Genomic DNA, 18,060 nt, shown 5'->3' with positions numbered 1-18,060 from the left:
CTGCCGTTGTGTTCTCATGCCGATCTCAACCGCTCATTTCTCTCTTTCTTTTCGTAGCCTAGTTTTTGATCCTTCTTTTTGTTTGTTTGTTTTTACAAACATGCATGCACAAGCATCACTAACTTGTTGATGTTTTCAAAAAGAATATTTTGTTGCTGAGGCCATGCAAAGTGTTTTTGAATATTGCCCTTATATGTGGAATATGTCTTCTGAATGCTTTACATAATTTCTGCTGTAAAATGAAATCAGAATAAAAAGAAAATTTGCACTTTAACCTATTTCTTTTTGGGGTGATGTTTTATTTCTTATGTTGTATATTTTTCTTATATTCATTCTTTCCCCTGCCAAATGGCCCAGATAAAGTACTTCATGCAGGTACTGGAGAGTGGTGGGTTAGAATGTGGCTGAGGTGCAAAACTTGTCCAGTAGTCAAAAGTATGCAAAAGAAATAGATTTTTGCACTTTGAAAATATTTGAAAACACTTATTCCTTATTACATAGACATGAACACAATCATAAAAAGATTGGTCACCATTATGAACTATAACCTCTAGTTCTGATGTTTAAAATGTACATCATTTTTGCACACATTTTGAGTACTTCAGTAAATGATCTGGGATATTTAAATAACCTGTTTATGATGACATTACCTTTTTTCTCAAAGTAGACAATATCAGTCAAGGATTACTGAAATCAGAGTCCAGACTTGAAGTGTGTTAAAGATTAGGTTGACGACAAGGACTTCTTCCAATTTTAAAAGCTTGGGAGTTTCCTCTTGTGGTATTTTAATTACAAATACCGCAAGAAAAGTAGCAGTAAAAGCATTTATAATTAAGATAAAATAGTTAATTTAATTACACATATTACAATTATATCTGTGTTCGTAAGATATTAAAGTGTAAATACTTAACTGCAGCTACTCGATTTCTAGAATAATTGTACTTGTATTGTCTGTATTCTAATAATATGTTACAAAATAAAACTTACTACATTCACCAATGTTTTCCATGTATTCAAATAAAGTGTTTGTCCCTGCAGTTGACATCTTTTAGAGAGAAGTTACATGAACTTTTCAAAGCAGCGTGAAGAGTATTTACTTAGGACTAAACGTTACAACACTCAGTTCCAACGTTAACAGAAAGTTCCAAGGCAATCCGGAAAATTACCAGTACTTACGTCAATTCATTTTTACCGTAAATATGTGGTACCCTCCTCAATATTACTGTTCTCTCACTGATTCCACTTTTTAGGACACTGTAGCATATACAGGAGTCTGGAATTTATTTTGTAACTCTAGATTTGGCATTATTTTTCAGTTTCTCTCCCAAAAATGTAAAAACATGTGTTTATTTTATTTTATTTTTTATTTTTTTGCTGCATCCGAGCCTTGGAAAATTTACCGTAAGTACGGTAGAAACCGGACATGTCGTAAAGCTTGCAGCTGATATAAGGCCGTGGTTCGTTCCGGAGAAAAGTGGATTTGGCCACTCCACGGAGGGCGGATTTTAAGAGCAGAGCAAGCGATCTTTTAACTATGAATTGTACATATTTTAGAAGTAGAGTATTTAATTTATCTAGAAAATGAGAGCTTTGGGCTTTTTCCTGTGGGAACTCGGCGCTGTAATGCTGACCAGCTCGCCTTCGACTGAAGAAACAATGCAGGCCTAGCTAGCGGAGGCTAATCGGATAACTGGCCGACCAGTGGGATTTAAACCGTGGACGGAGCTGTGATTTAAAGCTGTTGAGGCGACATAAAACGGTAGGTTACAACTGTTTATTCGTGTAAGTTTGGATGTATACATATATGTTAACATTGGTTTCATTTTTGTGTATTAAAACGTTGGAGTTTTGAGGCCATGGGTGTCAAGAGATAATGCGTTAGCATGCTAGCCTTAGTCTGTTGAGTAACAATCTTTGTGATTTTGGTTGAAAAATCTTTCAGGGGTGTGCATATTTATGGATACATTTGGGCTAAAAACTGACAGAAACTCATAGATACACTTTTTAATACATATATATGTATATATTCTAACACTAGTGTTAGGAAAATCTGTTCTTCAACACCCTGTCAGTAATAACCTCTTTGTAAAGGTTTTTTTTTTAAACTTACCTGCTTTGAAAGAATATTGTGGTGAATTTTGCTTTAGTTGGGTACAGCACATGAAGCCATCCTTAAAAATACAATTTCTGTATTTCAATCTCATAACGATGCTTTGTTGATTAGTTTGTCGCATGTAATTATACAGGCATGGATTATATTAAGAAACACTTTCGATTTCCAAAGTTTTTTTTTGTTTGTTTTTTTTTTTTAATCAACCTGTCCGCATAGAACTAAAATGTATATCTTTTAGATATATTGTTATCTCTTTTGTTATCTGAGAAATTAATGATTTAAATATAATAATGTTCTCTGAACGACAGAGCACATTGGCAGCTTCAGATTAAAATGTTTTGGGCTTGTTTTAGTTGTCCTAATCTCACTAGATCTGGACAGATTTCGTTGTGAATGTTAATGTAAGTCGGTATTGGTGAGTATATTGTCCAGGCCTTGTTCTCTTTTTTTTTTTTTTGTCCTTCCATTTTCCCTGTGAGGACAGGCCTTTGATGTCTGGGAGCCCATGTTGTGTGACGGTGTTCCAGTGCACAGTTCATCTCTACTGTCATCCATGCTCACGTTTCAAAGTTTCTCTGTATAATTATGTTGAGACGAGATAAGCAGTTTTCGTTTCTCTTCTAATGTTGTGACAACAGTTTCTCGAGATGCTTCCAGCAGAGACTGACCCTCCCACCCCTTTTTCAGATCCATATCAAGCTTAGACCGTCTGATGTCATTTTTTCCCCTAAAATATAAAACTATACTTTTTTTTTTTTTTTTTCCCCCAAGCTTTCCTGTCAGTAATTATTTTGCGAGCAGGGACAGTGTCCCGTTTTGTGTGCTTGTGTTGTTAACCAGGGGATTTCTTATTCTAAGAGGATAATGACTCAGTTGGTCATTTAAATGGTAATTTAATGCTGGCTTGATTTTTGAACATATCATCGATTCTGAAACTATCAAAGTTGGAGTTTTCTTTAGCATTCATACCCAAGAAATATGTAGTTATGTGACCTGGTTGGTCACCTATTGGTAAAAAATTTAATTGTTGGGTTTTTTACAGGTTGGTCAAGTGGTAAAGTCTGCATCAAAATTCCTTAGTGCATCCCAATAAGAATTTCCCTACTACTATGTCAAAAATATTCAGAAAAGTTAGGACTTTTCATATAAAAATGTGAAAAGTTGTGACCCAAAATTACAAAACTGGAATAATTTAAGCAATATTCTGGACAGCAATAAAAAGTTAAAACTCCACACAGAAATTGGTGAGAGCAAATTTAAAATAAAACTTTAAAAGCAGTCTCCCATTAATCACAAAGATTGACAGTTTCTAAAATGTATTTGATATTTTCCTGCATTTTTAATCAATTATACACATTTTTTAAAGTAAAAGAGTATAATTTTTGGTTAATTTACTTTTAAAGGGGCATTATTCAGCCAGCTGTCACATTTACTTACACTGTATTTGGTGATTTAAAGTTTTCTGTTAAAACTTTTGAGTTATTTATTGATTTATTGCTGGGCTCCAGACATTCCACAAAACAGCATTTTATTTTTTTAGAAATGGTATATATATTTATATCTATGTCAACAAGAGTTGTTTTCTCAAGTAAATCAACTCTTGTTTTGACTTAATGACATTTCAGCTCTGTTCACAAGCTATATCACTAACACGAAGGGGAAAAATTGGCGGCTGAGCGACATTCCGGGTGTGTTTTCTTTACATTTCTCGTATAAATTATCTGCAACTCGCAGAAGCAAATAAGATGTTGTGGAGGAGGTATCGCTGCTAGTTGCATAATCATACATTCAGCGCTATGCGCAAAAAGCTGCAGCCACAGACGTATGGTAATATTCCCAATTATACATTGGGGATGCTGATTATTTTCCTTTTTTTCCCAATTGTTGTAAAACTCTCTTTTTTTTTTTTTTTTCCTTCTTGCAGCAATGAGTTCACAGCTGCAAGTCTTCTCTCCCCCTTCAATCTCCTCCAGTGCCTTTTGCCGAGTTAAGAAGCTCAAGGTGGAGAGCAATGTTTGGGACGTTTCCACCACTGAAGCCTACGGTTCCATAGCAGGCCAGTCGGCGTACGCATTCACCCCAGCCATGGCCGTGCCTCCGTTTGCGCCATCGCTCGTCTTCCCTCCCGCTGCCCCGGGCTCCAGGGGCCAGGTGGTGGTGCGAGCCGCTGATAGCACAGGTAGCCTTCCTCGCGGGTCCAGTCGACGCGTCCCCGAGCAGGCGACCTCTTCGTCGTACAATCACGAGACGTCGTCGGAAGCGAGGAGCCAGAGGCACGGCCAGAAGAGAAAGATAGAGGAGGTCAGCGAGGGCAGCGGGAGCGGGTGTGGCAGCGTTCAAATCCTGGAGGAGCTCTCGGCTCCCGCGGCGACCTACTCCACCCGCACTGGCAGAGGCGGGGGAGGCGGCACAGGCCAGTCCATACCTCACTCGGCTCCGACCACCAAGAGCAGCAGCTCCAACGGCGAGGGGGATTATCAGCTCGTTCAGCACGAGATCCTCTGCTCCATGTCCTCCAGCTACGAAGTCCTAGAGTTCCTGGGAAGGGGCACATTTGGGCAAGTGGCCAAGTGTTGGAAAAGGGGCACCAATGAGATCGTGGCAATCAAGATTCTGAAGAACCATCCTTCATACGCTCGTCAGGGACAAATCGAGGTAAAGCGCGTTCGTGATTCAGTAGGTAGAATCTCCAGGAAAACCAGCGTTTGTTTCTAACCAGCCGGTTTCTGTTCTCCACAGGTGGGCATTCTGAATCGGCTGAGTGCAGAGAACGCAGACGAGTACAATTTTGTGCGCTCGTACGAATGCTTCCAACACAAGGGCCACACCTGCTTGGTGTTTGAGATGCTGGAGCAGAACCTGTACGACTTTCTAAAGCACAGCAAGTTCAGCCCACTCCCCTTACGACACATCAGACCCATCCTGCAGCAGGTCGGCTGAACGTAACGTCTTCTTTTTTTGTCGTCGTCGTTGTATTTCAAGAAGTTCTAACAGCTGTTTGCATTTTTAGGTGGCCACAGCACTGATGAAACTGAAGAGTTTAGGACTGATCCATGCGGACCTGAAACCTGAAAACATCATGCTGGTCGACCCGATCAGGCAGCCGTACCGGGTGAAGGTCATAGACTTCGGCTCTGCGAGTCACGTGTCGAAAGCTGTGTGCTCAACCTACTTACAGTCTCGCTACTACAGGTATTTTACTAATCTCGACACAAGCTGTCATTTTGGAAACAAAAAATAAATAAATAAAACATTTGGGATCAGATTTGTCACTTCACTCATTAATTGCCGATTGCTGTCTGCCGTCCAGGGCTCCAGAGATCATTTTGGGCCTGCCGTTCTGTGAGGCCATCGACATGTGGTCGTTGGGCTGTGTGATCGCTGAGCTGTTTTTAGGCTGGCCTCTTTACCCCGGAGCTTCTGAGTACGACCAGGTCAGTGTGGACGTTGCTCAGATCTTAAATCTAATCATCCGAAATGAGGAGAATGCAGTAGATCGTACAAAACAAACTGATTCCTTGTCCTCTGCGTCTCCAGATCCGATACATTTCTCAGACTCAAGGCCTCCCAGCTGAATACCTCCTGAGCGCCGGCACCAAGACCAGCCGCTTCTTCAACCGAGGCCCGGACTCCAGCTACCCGCTCTGGCGGCTTAAGGTTGATATGGCATACTAAAGCTTACCACACGTCTACTACTCAAATGTAGTAGATGACGACTAGATGGAAGCATTGCTAAATTATCCCGGTTTTAAGATATTCTTGTAGCATAATAAAGTCATCTACTGCACAGACTAGAGTTTAGCTGAGAAAACTTTAACCATCCAAAACAAATCAAACCTTTTTTTAAAGGTATTTTTAGGGTTTTATTGCAGAAAATGTTTTTATGAAACACAGCTTAGATTTTATTTCTTAGAGAATTTTGTACAAATTGTGCAACACAGTCGTTAGAGGTTAAAAACAAAAGTAGAGACATAACAGACTTGAAGTGGTAAAAGTTTATTTATTACATGACATTGCAACTTTATCAAGCAGAAATCTGTGTTGCTCTTATAAAACTTCCTACATGTACTTCCTATTTTACAGATCATTGATCTGTCTCATAAAACAACAAGTTTATACAATTAAAGCTGTCAACAAATCCTGCCCCAATTTCTTGACGCACTGTTTCATTGAAATTCTCTCATAATTGGCATAATGTTTAAGTTCTCTCATAATTTGGTTCATCATTCCAAAATGGTTTTATCGCTAAAGATATACATGCATTACATTCTTTGTTTTGTTTTTGTTTTTTGCCCTAGACACCAGCAGAGCACGAAATGGAGATGGGTATCAAATCGAAGGAGGCCAGGAAGTACATCTTCAACTGTCTAGATGACATGATGCAGGTACGCTTCGTCTTTAGTTTGTAGACTTTGTTTTAACGTCTAGGAAATCTTCTGAAGTATTTGTCGATTATGAAACCGTTTTCATTACTTTCTGCGTTCAGGTCAACCTATCATCTCATTTGGAGGGGACGGACATGCTGGCTGAGAAAGCCGACAGGAGAGAGTTCATAGATCTCTTGAAACGGATGCTTCGTCTCGATGCTGACAAAAGAATCACTCCCACGAAAACGCTGGGTCACCCTTTTGTCACGATGAGTCACCTAATAAATTATCCGCACAGCTCACAGTAAGTGGAGTTGGGGAGGGGAAGTCGAATCAGTTTTTTGGAGAAAGTGCTTACCTAGGTGTAGCTCCTAAAATATTTGGCACTCCAACTTTTTTTTCCCCCTCCCCAGTGTCAAGTCATGCTTCCAAAATATGGAGATCTGCAAGCGCCGGAGCACGTACGACAGTAGCAAGTCTCTGTACTCCACCAATGCAGTTCCCAGTGCTGCCGCAGGAAACCTCACTGTTACCTTCAGTAGCCAGCTTAACCAGCATAACCAGGTAGGAGCTGTGCGTGCAAATATGTATGCACACCTGGCTGTAATAGCACACACTAAATGTAGGTGTTCATTGTTTTTTTTCTTTACTCTCTGTCAACATGCATAAACCGGTTTTTAAGCCTTTGACTCTGCTTATGTCATGTATCAGGATAAAGTATTATAACACTTTATCCTGATATCAAAATGTACTTTCTACTCTTCTCAAAAAGTTAGAAATTGTTTTCAGCAGAGTCCAGGTGTAGCTTTTCAAAGACTGTGCCACTTTCTACAGAAGAATAATTGCAGAGATCTTTTGTCTTTCCACTGCAAAAACACAAAATCTTACCAAGTATGTTTGGTCTAGTTTCTAGTGCAGATATCTTTGTACTCTCGAGATGAGACAAAACGAACTTACAAGCAGCAGTTCAGCAAGATAGAGGAGATTTTTTTTTTAGTCAGTTTCTTAATACTGATAAGAAAAAGTACTAGAAACTAGAACAAACATACTTGGTAACATTTTGTGTTTTTTTGCAGCGTGTCCACTAAGGTGGTGTTCTCTTGAGCTGGACAGTAACATTTCAAGTTATTTCAGGGCAGTTATGTCAGCATTGACGCTGCGGTTTGTCAGACTCTGTGAAGTATCTAAGATGAATGACGGCAAACATGTGTTCCTGAACCTTTAAGCCTTCTGGTGTTGATCAGTGTCGTCATCTCAACAGGTGCCTTCTGCAGGGGGTGCGGTGCCTTTGCTGAACTACCAGCCAGCTCTTTACCAACAGGCCACTATCAACATTCCTGGTTTGGCTCAACAAAGCGTCCCACTTCCAGCCCGTCCTGCTGGGCTGTGTACCCAGACAGAACCGTTCCAGCAGACCCTTATTGTGTGTCCACCCTCTACTATTCAAGGTAGACCATAGGCTAATAGTCACACAGCAGTGCTCTTATAATTTGTCCTGCATTCCCAAATACTAGACTAAGGCAGTGGTTCCCAAAGGTTTTCATGCTCTACCTTCTGCCCCTTCGGAAACCCACAGAAAATGCTTCAAAATATGTAAAGAATATCAATTTTTACAATGTTTTTCCCCCCACTTTTATTCACTATTCAATAATTATTGCTGTCGTTTAGCATAAATGCTGCCTCATGCATTTTAAATTTAGTTGGCCATGAATTCTATGGTAAAATTTTTATTATCAGGTAATATAACTTTATTCATTCTGATGTCATAAAGTTTTACCTGATACTAAACAAAAACCACCACAGTCCCCTCTTGATTCCAAGAAAATATGCAATATACATATTTTTATATTTATCCCACAGTTCCAACACGAGTCTTGTCCAATAAAGTAAAATAAAATCTAAACTTTGTTTCATACACTTGTCCATTTTTCCTTGTGCTGTGCTAGCTTGAGGCGAAAGCAACTTGATCAGAAGGATGACAAAGACAAATATTATAAATGTATATATTTAATATTGAATATACATAGTTCAGTTTTAAGTTATTTTAACTTGTATTTTATAAATTATATATATTCAGTTTTTGCTTTTACATTCGTTTCCTTCATCTTCCCAAGTTTCTGAGGCCACCTTATCGCCCCCTGGTGGCCACCTAGGGAATCACAGCCTCCACTTTGAAATACATTGTACTATAGAAGCCTTGCATTCTCACAAATATGCTAATAAACTGAATGTAAAAATAGGGTTTAGTTTTATTTGAAAAAAAATTGGTTTTTATAATCTTTTGATTTTTTTTTTTCCTGGTTTTGTGTTTTTGTTTCAATTGTTGTTTTGTTTTTCAGGGCTACAACCATCGAGTAAGAGCTCCAGCTTCCCTGTCAGGGTGGAGAACTCTGTACCTATAGTACCTCAGAACCAGTCTGCTCAGTCACTGCAGATCCAACCAAGTATGCTCACCCAGGTAAGCATTTTTATGGCATTTTATGAATATGTTCTTTTCACATTATCACTATAACCTTCAGTGGTTTTTGCTAGACTCTATGTGTTACATCAACACGAAAGGGTTGGGAAACAAGATACAGGACTTTCAAATGTTTATAGAAGTCAAATTGTAAAAATAAATAAATAAGAACAACAGTGATTCAGCTGTTAACTTTTACTTTTATTTCCATTAACTGCTGATTTGTGATTTTCAGCACTAGGAGAGCTGAAGGACTGGAGTTAAAGACGGCTAAATTTAATGCAGCAAGGTGATTTTAAAGAAGTTAAGTCATCAGAAATAACATTTACAGGTTCAGGGAAAAACAATCAGCCACGAGCATTAAGCTGTTTAAACTCTGACGGGTGAATATAAAATGAGCGTAATGTTTTTCTTGGCTACATTTACCCATGAGCCTCTGGTTCCTGAATAAAGAAGCTCATTCCTTTGGCTAGCTGCAGAGTTACTGGTACCAGGGTGAAGGTTTCTGGTTGGAGACTCAAAGAACTGGTGTTTAGTAAACTCGAGCACCAGTCTGCTACTGGAACCAGTTTAGTAGAGATGGCCACAGGTTAGCGACTGTGTATTGTGGGAAATTGTTAGCAATTTGTTTTAAAGTATTTTCTAAAATTGCTGCAGTCGCGTTTCTCTGGAACCTGTTAACTATTTTAAATAAAAATGATGGGTTTTTTTTATTATTTATCACAACAGTGCTGGATCCCGCTCAGACTTTTTGCAAATTTTAAGTTTTCAGAGTCTCTTAAACCTTTTTTCCCCCCCAATTTAGCTGCCTAGTAATTTTGGATACCTTGATCCAGGGTGCTGATCTCCTTAGGCCTCACTCTCCCTCATTATGCTTCGCCTCATACTCTGCGCTTAAGCCCATAAACCTTGAAGTTTACACAACTTAGAGTTGGGAAAATATGTATCAAAATATATTCTGTCCAAAATTCCCGCTTTGGTAATGATTGTTCTCAGTGTGCTAAGCAAACACTGTCTGACCTTGCTAAAAAAAGAAAAAAAAAGAAAAAAAGAAGTCTTGATAAATTGGAGATGGACTTTCGGAGTTTTGATCACAAAGTTGATCAAAAATGTGTTTGATCTTGACTTTCTTATATGTGAATAGTAAAAGAAACATAACATGATTTTATCACATTTTGTGCTTAGCTGATAATCCTCTGACTACATGGATTTAAAGGAGGCAAAAAATCTTGTCGGTTTTACAGTTTAGGTTTTTCAAAGGTTGTGTACATGAAGTTGCTTGTCCTTCTGTTGCTCTTCGGCTCTTTGTGGATTTGCTTTCAGAGCCGATTGGAGTGTTTTTTGAGATGTGGGGGGGTGTTGAGTACTCCTACGTCAGTCGCGTAGCTGACCAGTGTTCCCTCTGTCCGTCTCTTTGCATCTGTTTGTGCTTCCCCTCAGCCAATCACAGGGCTGCAGGGCCTGACCTTGTATTTTTTTTTTACTCTTCACGTAACACTTCCCTCCTCTATCCTCCCTTCCTCCTCCAGGGTTCCTGCACACCCCTGATGGTGGCCACCTTGCACCCACCCCCACCAGGCATAGCCCCTCAGTATTCCCTGCCCCTGGGGCTGGGCCCCGGGGTGGGCCGGCCCGCCCTCCTGGAGCACACGGCCACTGTGCTGGTAAAGCACCGACGGCATCCTGTGGAGAATGTCTCACTCACTAACACTAGCAGCTTTCCTTCCCCATTCTGTCTCTCCATTCGTTTGCAAGTTCTCCGTTCCTCCTGTGCCACACGTTGTATGGGGCTCGTCCTTCTCGTAGTTTCCAATCTCGCGTACGGACGTATCACAGTTGGTCCATGCTCAAATTCCGCCTTATGATCCAGCAGCACTTATTTCTTTCTTTTTTTTTTTTGTACTTTTTTTGAAACTTGGTGTTTGAACATGACGTCAAAATTGATGACATTTCCCCTTTTTTATTCCCTTCATCATCCACCCATTTTCATTCCCCAGTTCTTCTCCCAATAGGTGTGCTCAGGGCATGGAGCGCATGCGCTGCTGAGTTGGTCTGCGCTTTGCTTGTTAGCTTCTCTTTGTCCTGTCCTGCCATCGATTTCCAGCAGCGGAGGTCGCAGCTGCAACCACTAAGAGCTCACACACACCTCTTCTGTTTCAGCCCCTGAACATGTGGCATGCTCTTTCCCAACATTTACGATCAGCAGACTGTTTTGTCATCAGGGGACTGAACTAATCTGGATCTTCTTTAACAGGCACCGTGGTTCTGTAAATACTCGACTCTTTATCTGATCTGTTTACAGCGCTTCATTGTTTGTGCTTTGCATGGTTTCATCCTGTGAATTTGTTGCAGGCCAATGCTAGAATTAAAGGAATGGCTTGGGAAAGGTTGCTCGCTTCTCTGGCTTTGTGCTTTTGCCTGTAGACGATCCCGGCAACTGGCTTGTATTTATTTATTTACTTTTTTTTTTTTTTTAGTCTGTGGATTTCTCAGCATGGCTTAATACGTCTTGCCCATGGCAGCAATTAGAAAACCGATTCTCATTTTTAAGTATCTACCTTGGTGCATCTACTCATGGGTCTTTTTGTCTTTCTCAGCAGGCTTGGCCAACTGGTACCCAACAAATCCTCATCCCCTCGTCTTGGCAGCAGGTCCCAGGTGTGGCCATCCATGGCTCCGCCCACCAGGCAAACGTCACAGAATCTCCCCTGGAAGCCATTCACTCGGGCGCCGCTGTGCAGACGGGACAAAGCTGGCGGTGGGTGAACCGGTTTAAACATGCCGCAGGGTTGTGGGACGACAAGGAATTTGGTGTACTTGCCGTTTCTTTTAGTGTCTCGATGTTGATTTGATGCCATTTTGGCTTCTGTAGGTCAGAAATGAGACTCCATGTTTGGAGGGGAAAAAGCTCAGAGTGTGGGAAGAAGACAGGCAGGCCTTTAAAAATGATTCTAGAGAAATTGAGGGTTTTTTTTTTTTTTTTTTTTCATATTTAACACTGTTAGTCAGTAGTCTTCAACATTGGAGCGTTATGACATTATTAAATACAATAACAAATAGTTATCACATAAAAAAGGAAAGAACTCAGAAATATAGAAGCTGAATATATATTGCATTACTTTTTTTAGTTAATATTTATTCCTCTTTATTGCTTTCAATTATTACTTTCTATTTGACTAAATAATGCTGAAAGCAGTACTTTTGTCTTGCAAAATGAACTTAATTGCTATTAAGAAAAAGCTTTTTTAAGCTCATTTTCTTTAGTGTCTCTCAGATGTTGGTGAGTTTTTTTTTTGTTTTTTTTTTAACTAGAAATCATCATCCCAAAAATAAACAAAGATGACATTTTGCATCATTTTATTAAGATGCTATGAATAAGTCAGCTCAGTATATTTTATGCCAAGGAACAAACAATTACTTTAGAAAATGTTGACAGGCTGTGATATGTTGATCTCTCTCTCTCTCTGTCTTTGTCTTTCCAAATTCCTCAGAATTGTATCTTCGCCATCTTCGTTTTTTTTCTTTTTTCTCTTGTTGTTTGCCGTGCTCATTTTTTTAATTTGTTATCCCCCAACAGAAACGGATCTCAAGCCAGGACGCAGCAAGAGAGAAAGAAAGGAAAAGCCCGGTGTGGGGAGAACAGAAACAGGTTTGTAAGGTTTTTAAATGGTTGCGGCTTCCCTTGGGAAATGGCGTTGTGCCAGATGATGGCAAACGTAATCCCTTAATTAACTTTTTCAGATTAAAACCATGCCTCTCTGAGCCGCCCTCTGATGCTTTGCACGGAGCCCGTGAGAGGCTCGGTGACACTTGAGTGACAACAGCTTCTGTTTAAGACACAAAAAATGATTAGATGAGTTGAGGTGAAATGTCAGAAAAACCTTCAAATAATCTGAAATAATTTCCGCCACACCTTCATCGTCAGTTCTAAAATGTTGCCAGGTCTGGATGGAGAGAAATAAAAAACTAAAAAAAAATTGTTTCCATCTAGGGTTGTATCCACCACATCTATCCTCAGCAGCGGCGTGACCCCGCCCACTTCCTCTGTGGCCCTGTCCCAGCCCATCGTCATCTCGGACACCCCCAGCCCGGCGGTCAGCATCATCACCATTCACAGCGACACAGACACAGAAGACGAGCGCAAGTTCCACCCGGCCAGGTGAGTCCAACTCTCTGCTCTGCCTCAAACTCCTGACTGCTTGCGGACCGAAATATTCCAACCAATATTTATCCGTCTAGTATTGGACTGAGCCGAACCGAGCGCACCAACGTGATCAGCTGCGTCACGGTGCATGACTCTGACTCGTCCACCACCAGCCCGCTGACCCCGCTGCCTCGCAGCCTGAACGCCGCCGGCCCCCTGTCGTCCCGGCAGCCCAAGTCCCTGGCAGTGGTGGCTCCTTCGGTCAAGAGCCAGACCTCTGAGAGGGCGGCGGCTTCACACGGCCGCGTGGAGACTGGTGAGGGCGCTGCGGATGTCGGTCGAGTTTAATTCCAAGCGTTAATGATAAATGGATAACGATTCTATCCTGTCGACCTTCAGGTACTTACATGAAGCCAAAAAGATCATCCAACCGGCAGCCCTGCAGCTCCGGGGAAAGCCTGGACCGAGCTGCGCTGGTCCCGAGCCAGTCTCACCCTTTGAACCTCAGCCAGGTGAGGCTTCGTCTTGTTTGTTTGTTTTGTGTCAATTTTTTTCTTTTCTTTTCTTTTTTTAATATTAATTATACATCACAAGACAAAATCCATAGCAAGGGTGCATTAGTGTAAAGGAAAGAAAATGTGGGTGGACTGAATGAAATAACACTGACATTATCATCAGTGGATAAATAAATTAAAATAAGTAGTAATAAAAAAAACATTTTTATTTGAAAAGGCAGCTTCACTTTGCAGTCATATCTTGCGTAACTTGCTCTTCTAGACTTTCCTCTGTTTTCTGCAGTTTTCAGATCAGAGAAGGGGGGGGGGGGGGAAAAAGCACAAAAACGGGCCGTTGGAGCATTGAGGCACTTCCAGTTCAGCAATAAAGCATGAACATGTGTCTCTGGGGTATTTTGTGAACAATTTCTGTATATTTCTATCACTGGATGGGAGAGACGATAATTATTTAAACGCTGTCTTTGTGCCAGACTACAGTAGATTTTGCTTGGGGGGGGGAAACGGTGCAGGAGATGAAATCATCCAGGTTGTGGCTTGGCTCCTATTAATATTCCTGGAGTTTGGAATGAGGCATCGTCGTCTCCGTATCGCACCCTGTTGCCACGTTCAGTGCGTCATATCTTGTACAATACAGCTTTTATTTTAGTTTCATAATACAGTCTTTGTTTTGACCAAAGCATGTTGCGTCTCGATGTAATATTGTAACATCACAGATCTTCTCACAGATTATCATTTATATCAGATTGTGGACTCTGGCTGGACTAAACGTGTAATTTTCCTCCTTTAAAGTTGTGCTTTTCTATAGGTGTGGCGTTCTGCTTTAGTTTGTGTTGACTGTTTTCACTGAGGCAGATCTAAGCCTTCAATCCAATGAGATCCTTGTAATCGTTCTGCAAACTGTGGCGTCAGCTAAAGGATGCAGAATCCACCAGAGTAGTTGAACTTTGTTGCAAGTCCTTTCAGTTTTCTGTAACTGAAGGCAGGAGCAAACTCGATTTACACTTTTACAAATTACTCCCAGGACTTTTTAGGAAGTCTTAGTTTCACTAAAATGCATAAGAATGACCTGCTAAATAAGAGAGGAGAGGATATTGACTGAGCCAAAGCTGCCCCCTGCTGGACGAAGCTATAATGGCAGCTGGGTTTGGAAATGATCTTGGTATTCCATGGATGTTTATAACTTTGTCTTGATCCAACAATAATGAATAATTTTTTCCTTGTTTTAGGTTCAGTCGGTGGTTTCTTCGTCTCAGGAGCGTTCGTTGGTCTCCCACGGCGACTCCTCTCTGCACCGCCAGCAGACGTTCCCTCCGGCTGTTCCCGCCTCTCACTACAGCTTCCCAGAAGTGACGGCCCTGGCCCCGGGCCCGGCCGCCGCAGCCGCCGCCGCCGCCGCCGCAGCGGCCAGCCTGTACACCTACCCAGCTTCCACGGCGCTCTCCTCGGCTTCCCAGGCCATGGAGCAGCTGCTCAGCCGGGGCCACGGCAGCCACGGACACTCTCCCTCCGCCTATGCAGCAACGTATGCCTCATCTTCGTCGTCCTCCAGGAGGGACTCGGCCGGTCGCAAGGAGTCGGTCAGCAGCCTGCTGCACGGCCTGCCCGCCGCCTACCAGCACCAGTTTGCGGCCGGTTCGCCCTACGTCAGCGTGACGCCCCGAGCTGAGGCATACAGCGCCTACCAGCTGAGCCCCAGGCGCCTCACACAGTACCCCTACCTATAGGGAACCAATGCAATTATAAAAAAAAAAAAAAGGTAGAGATGATCTACTGCCCCCCTTGCATACCATCACAAAGGGACACTGAAACTTAAGAATTACTGTCTGTCACTTAATTGTTTGCTGCTTTTAACCACAAGAAAGCATTTCAGCCCTAGCTATCTATATGCTCTTTTGGACTATTTTAGTGTATTTGAAATGACTTTTGGTATTATTTGTAATGTATCTTAATACCCCCCGCCCCCATGGCTCATATTTTATCCCCCATCCTAGTCGATCCAGTTGTAAGGCATCATGTTAATTTATTTTGTGATGTAAAAACATCACAAAATAAAACTGTGATGTTTATTTTGAGGTTTTGTTGTGAAGAGAGATCCTCCTCCTGTCAGTAGCAGCAGAAATGCTCAAAAACAAGCCCTTAGTTTCTCATGAGCCTTAAGTTTCCACACTAATCCCTTGAAGCCCTGTATTTATTTAGCGAACATAAATACTGTAACTCCCCTCCCCATTCCCCCTCCTTCCCATGTTTGTTTACTCATGTCGTTTTACTGTTTTCTTAAATTATGATGTTTATGGAAGAGGAAGCTCCGCCAAGATGTTCAGAGAAGAGTTGCGGCGAAAACTGTGATGGCTGTGTTTTTTGTTTTTTTTTTATTTAAATCGTGGTTGTTGTGTTCCTGTAGTGACGGCGTTTCGGACGGATCGATCATGTTTGTATGCAATAGAGAACTTTAAAACTGAGTGCTGAATGTACTGCTAAAGTTCAGAGCGTGATCTCCTTCCCGAAGCGATCATGTGAAAAGCTCTTTTTTTTTTTTTTTTTTTTTTTTTGTTGATTCTTGAAGTGAGGTGTGGGGGTAAATAAAATAAAAAGCCCCCCCTCCCCTCGCTTCATGTGTACTGGAAAGAAAAATGTATGTATTCATGTGAATCCAGACTTTTAGGACCTACTATTACTAAAACAGATTTAAGGCCAGTTATTTTCTCGCCTGAAAGCTGTAACAAACTAAACCCCCCCCTGTTCTGCACAAAGACGTATTTATGTAACAGTGTGTCGGGAAGACACTCCCAGCTGTCTGAGGCGAATTTTCCTATTGTCTGTTTTCAGGCCAAACGGTGGTGGGAGGGGTTTGGGGGGCAGAGTAGATCTGCCGACACACGCAGGCAGCGAAACCGTCAACCACTGTGTTCAGACATGCAGCTGCGAGGCGGCTTCTCCTGCCAGCATCGTCGTCGTCATCGTCTTTAAGGCGCTGATCTCTGGGTGGTTTGCGGGCTTTTAGGTTAAACACCCCCCCCAACCCCCCAGCTTTTTTTGTTTTCTTGTTTGTTTTGTTTTTGTTTTCCATCATCGGTTCTGTGTTGTAATGTCTGAGTATTTAACTGTATTTCATCCTAACATAGTGTAGTTAAAGAGGATGTTTGGTAGAGCTAATTCAGGGAAAAAGGGGTTCAAATAATCCACTTTCACTGTTTCCAATAAAATAACCGCAATCTTAATTCCTTTGCTTCACGACTTGTTTCTTTATTTGCCACACGTTCCTGAGCGGTGAGGGCGAAATCTGCGTTTGCCATGCGAGTAAAACTGCAGATGAGATTTAATCACATTCTTCTCCCTCATAAACGGAGTTACTTCCAGAGAAGTGATTTGAGGTTTTTGTTTTATGCTGGCTCAAGGTTTAGCTCTTGCACGTGACCCAGAAAAATGTACAGAGCGAGTGTCGGTTTTACTATCAGTTTAATGGTGAGTAAAGCAAGTTGGTTTTAGATAAAGCTCCTTCAAGGCTGAAAAAATTGACTTTAGTAAACAGAGGATTGTTAGATAGAATCGTAGCTGAGAGGTAATAAAAACCCAAATCAATTTATTGGAAAGATGGTTCTTTTTCTTTTTTTTTTTGATAAAAGGAACTGTAAAAGTTTTAACTGTTGCAAAACATCTAAAAGTGCTTAATGACATAGACCAAAAACATGTAGAAATGTTTTGAAGAATACAATTCAGATGAAAGTTTAAAAGGGGACACATTCTCAGACTGCTAATAAAAATCCAAAATTTTCAATCTATTAAAAATTATTAAAATGCCCTAACCGGTTTCATCCGCGTATTCCTGCGTTTGAAACCGTGAGCACCGAAAGTTGCAGGGATCACTTGTTTTAGAAAGTGAAACATAATATAATATTTCATCCTAATGAAATATTAGGTTTTTATGATTATGGCTTACAGATGACAAAAGAAACAAAATTCACTCTGAAAATTATACTGCGAAAGCATATTCACAGAAGGTTGAGTGGAAGGTAAAAGTGCAACAGAGATAACCTTGAGAGGATTGTCGAGAAAAATTTTAAAACATTTGTGGAGCTTCACAAGCAGTGGACCGAGGCACATCAAGAACCCACTTAGATAAATCCCACATGAAGGAGACGAGCGACTTTTCTCAGTTTAGGAGAAAAAAACCCCAAAGTGTTCAGTTCAAAGTAGCTGAGTTTTTATGCTCTTAAATCAAGGTTCAGAATCATCTAGACAAAAAATAATGGCTTAAAATATTTCATTCTAATGCATCTAGTTCACTTTCTAAAATGCGACCATTTCTTTCACAGAGTTCTAGTTTTAGAACTGGCTCCAGATTTGGTTTGATTATCTTTTTTTTTTTTTTTTTTTTTTAGGAATTTTGATGGTTCAGAAAAAATGTTAATCCTCAGATGAATCCTCTCTACACAGAAAACCGGTTTCTGTTTGCGCACCTGCGA

The 18,060-nt window shown here is 41.1% G+C and overlaps 1 protein-coding gene across 4 annotated transcripts; it reads left to right on the top strand.

Annotated features, from left to right (window-relative positions):
- The first annotated feature begins 1,428 nt into the window (after positions 1–1,428).
- On the top strand, positions 1,429–16,815 carry LOC103139502 (homeodomain-interacting protein kinase 1-like). Of its 4 annotated transcripts, none has more exons than XM_007554154.2 (18): positions 1,429–1,759; positions 4,038–4,768; positions 4,853–5,044; positions 5,124–5,305; positions 5,424–5,547; positions 5,651–5,770; positions 6,412–6,498; positions 6,600–6,784; positions 6,894–7,044; positions 7,742–7,928; positions 8,820–8,938; positions 10,468–10,602; positions 11,539–11,696; positions 12,516–12,587; positions 12,930–13,097; positions 13,178–13,398; positions 13,482–13,594; positions 14,824–16,815. In XM_007554154.2, the coding sequence occupies exons 2-18, from the start codon at positions 4,040–4,042 to the stop codon at positions 15,319–15,321; spliced, it is 3,441 nt and encodes a 1,146-aa protein (XP_007554216.1). In that variant the 5' UTR covers positions 1,429–1,759; positions 4,038–4,039; the 3' UTR covers positions 15,322–16,815. The 4 variants fall into 4 exon arrangements, with proteins under 4 accessions (XP_007554216.1, XP_007554215.1, XP_007554218.1 ...); XM_007554153.2 differs by having other exon boundaries at positions 11,536–11,696; XM_007554156.2 differs by lacking the exon at positions 10,468–10,602 and having other exon boundaries at positions 1,430–1,759.
- The last annotated feature ends 1,245 nt before the right edge of the window (positions 16,816–18,060 follow it).

This window comes from Poecilia formosa, unplaced genomic scaffold, assembly GCF_000485575.1.
Source record: "Poecilia formosa unplaced genomic scaffold, Poecilia_formosa-5.1.2 Scaffold62, whole genome shotgun sequence".
Taxonomy (NCBI): Eukaryota; Metazoa; Chordata; class Actinopteri; order Cyprinodontiformes; family Poeciliidae; genus Poecilia; species Poecilia formosa.
The sequence above is the reverse complement of the archived record's forward strand: the minus strand, read 5'-3'. Positions and strand labels throughout refer to the sequence as shown.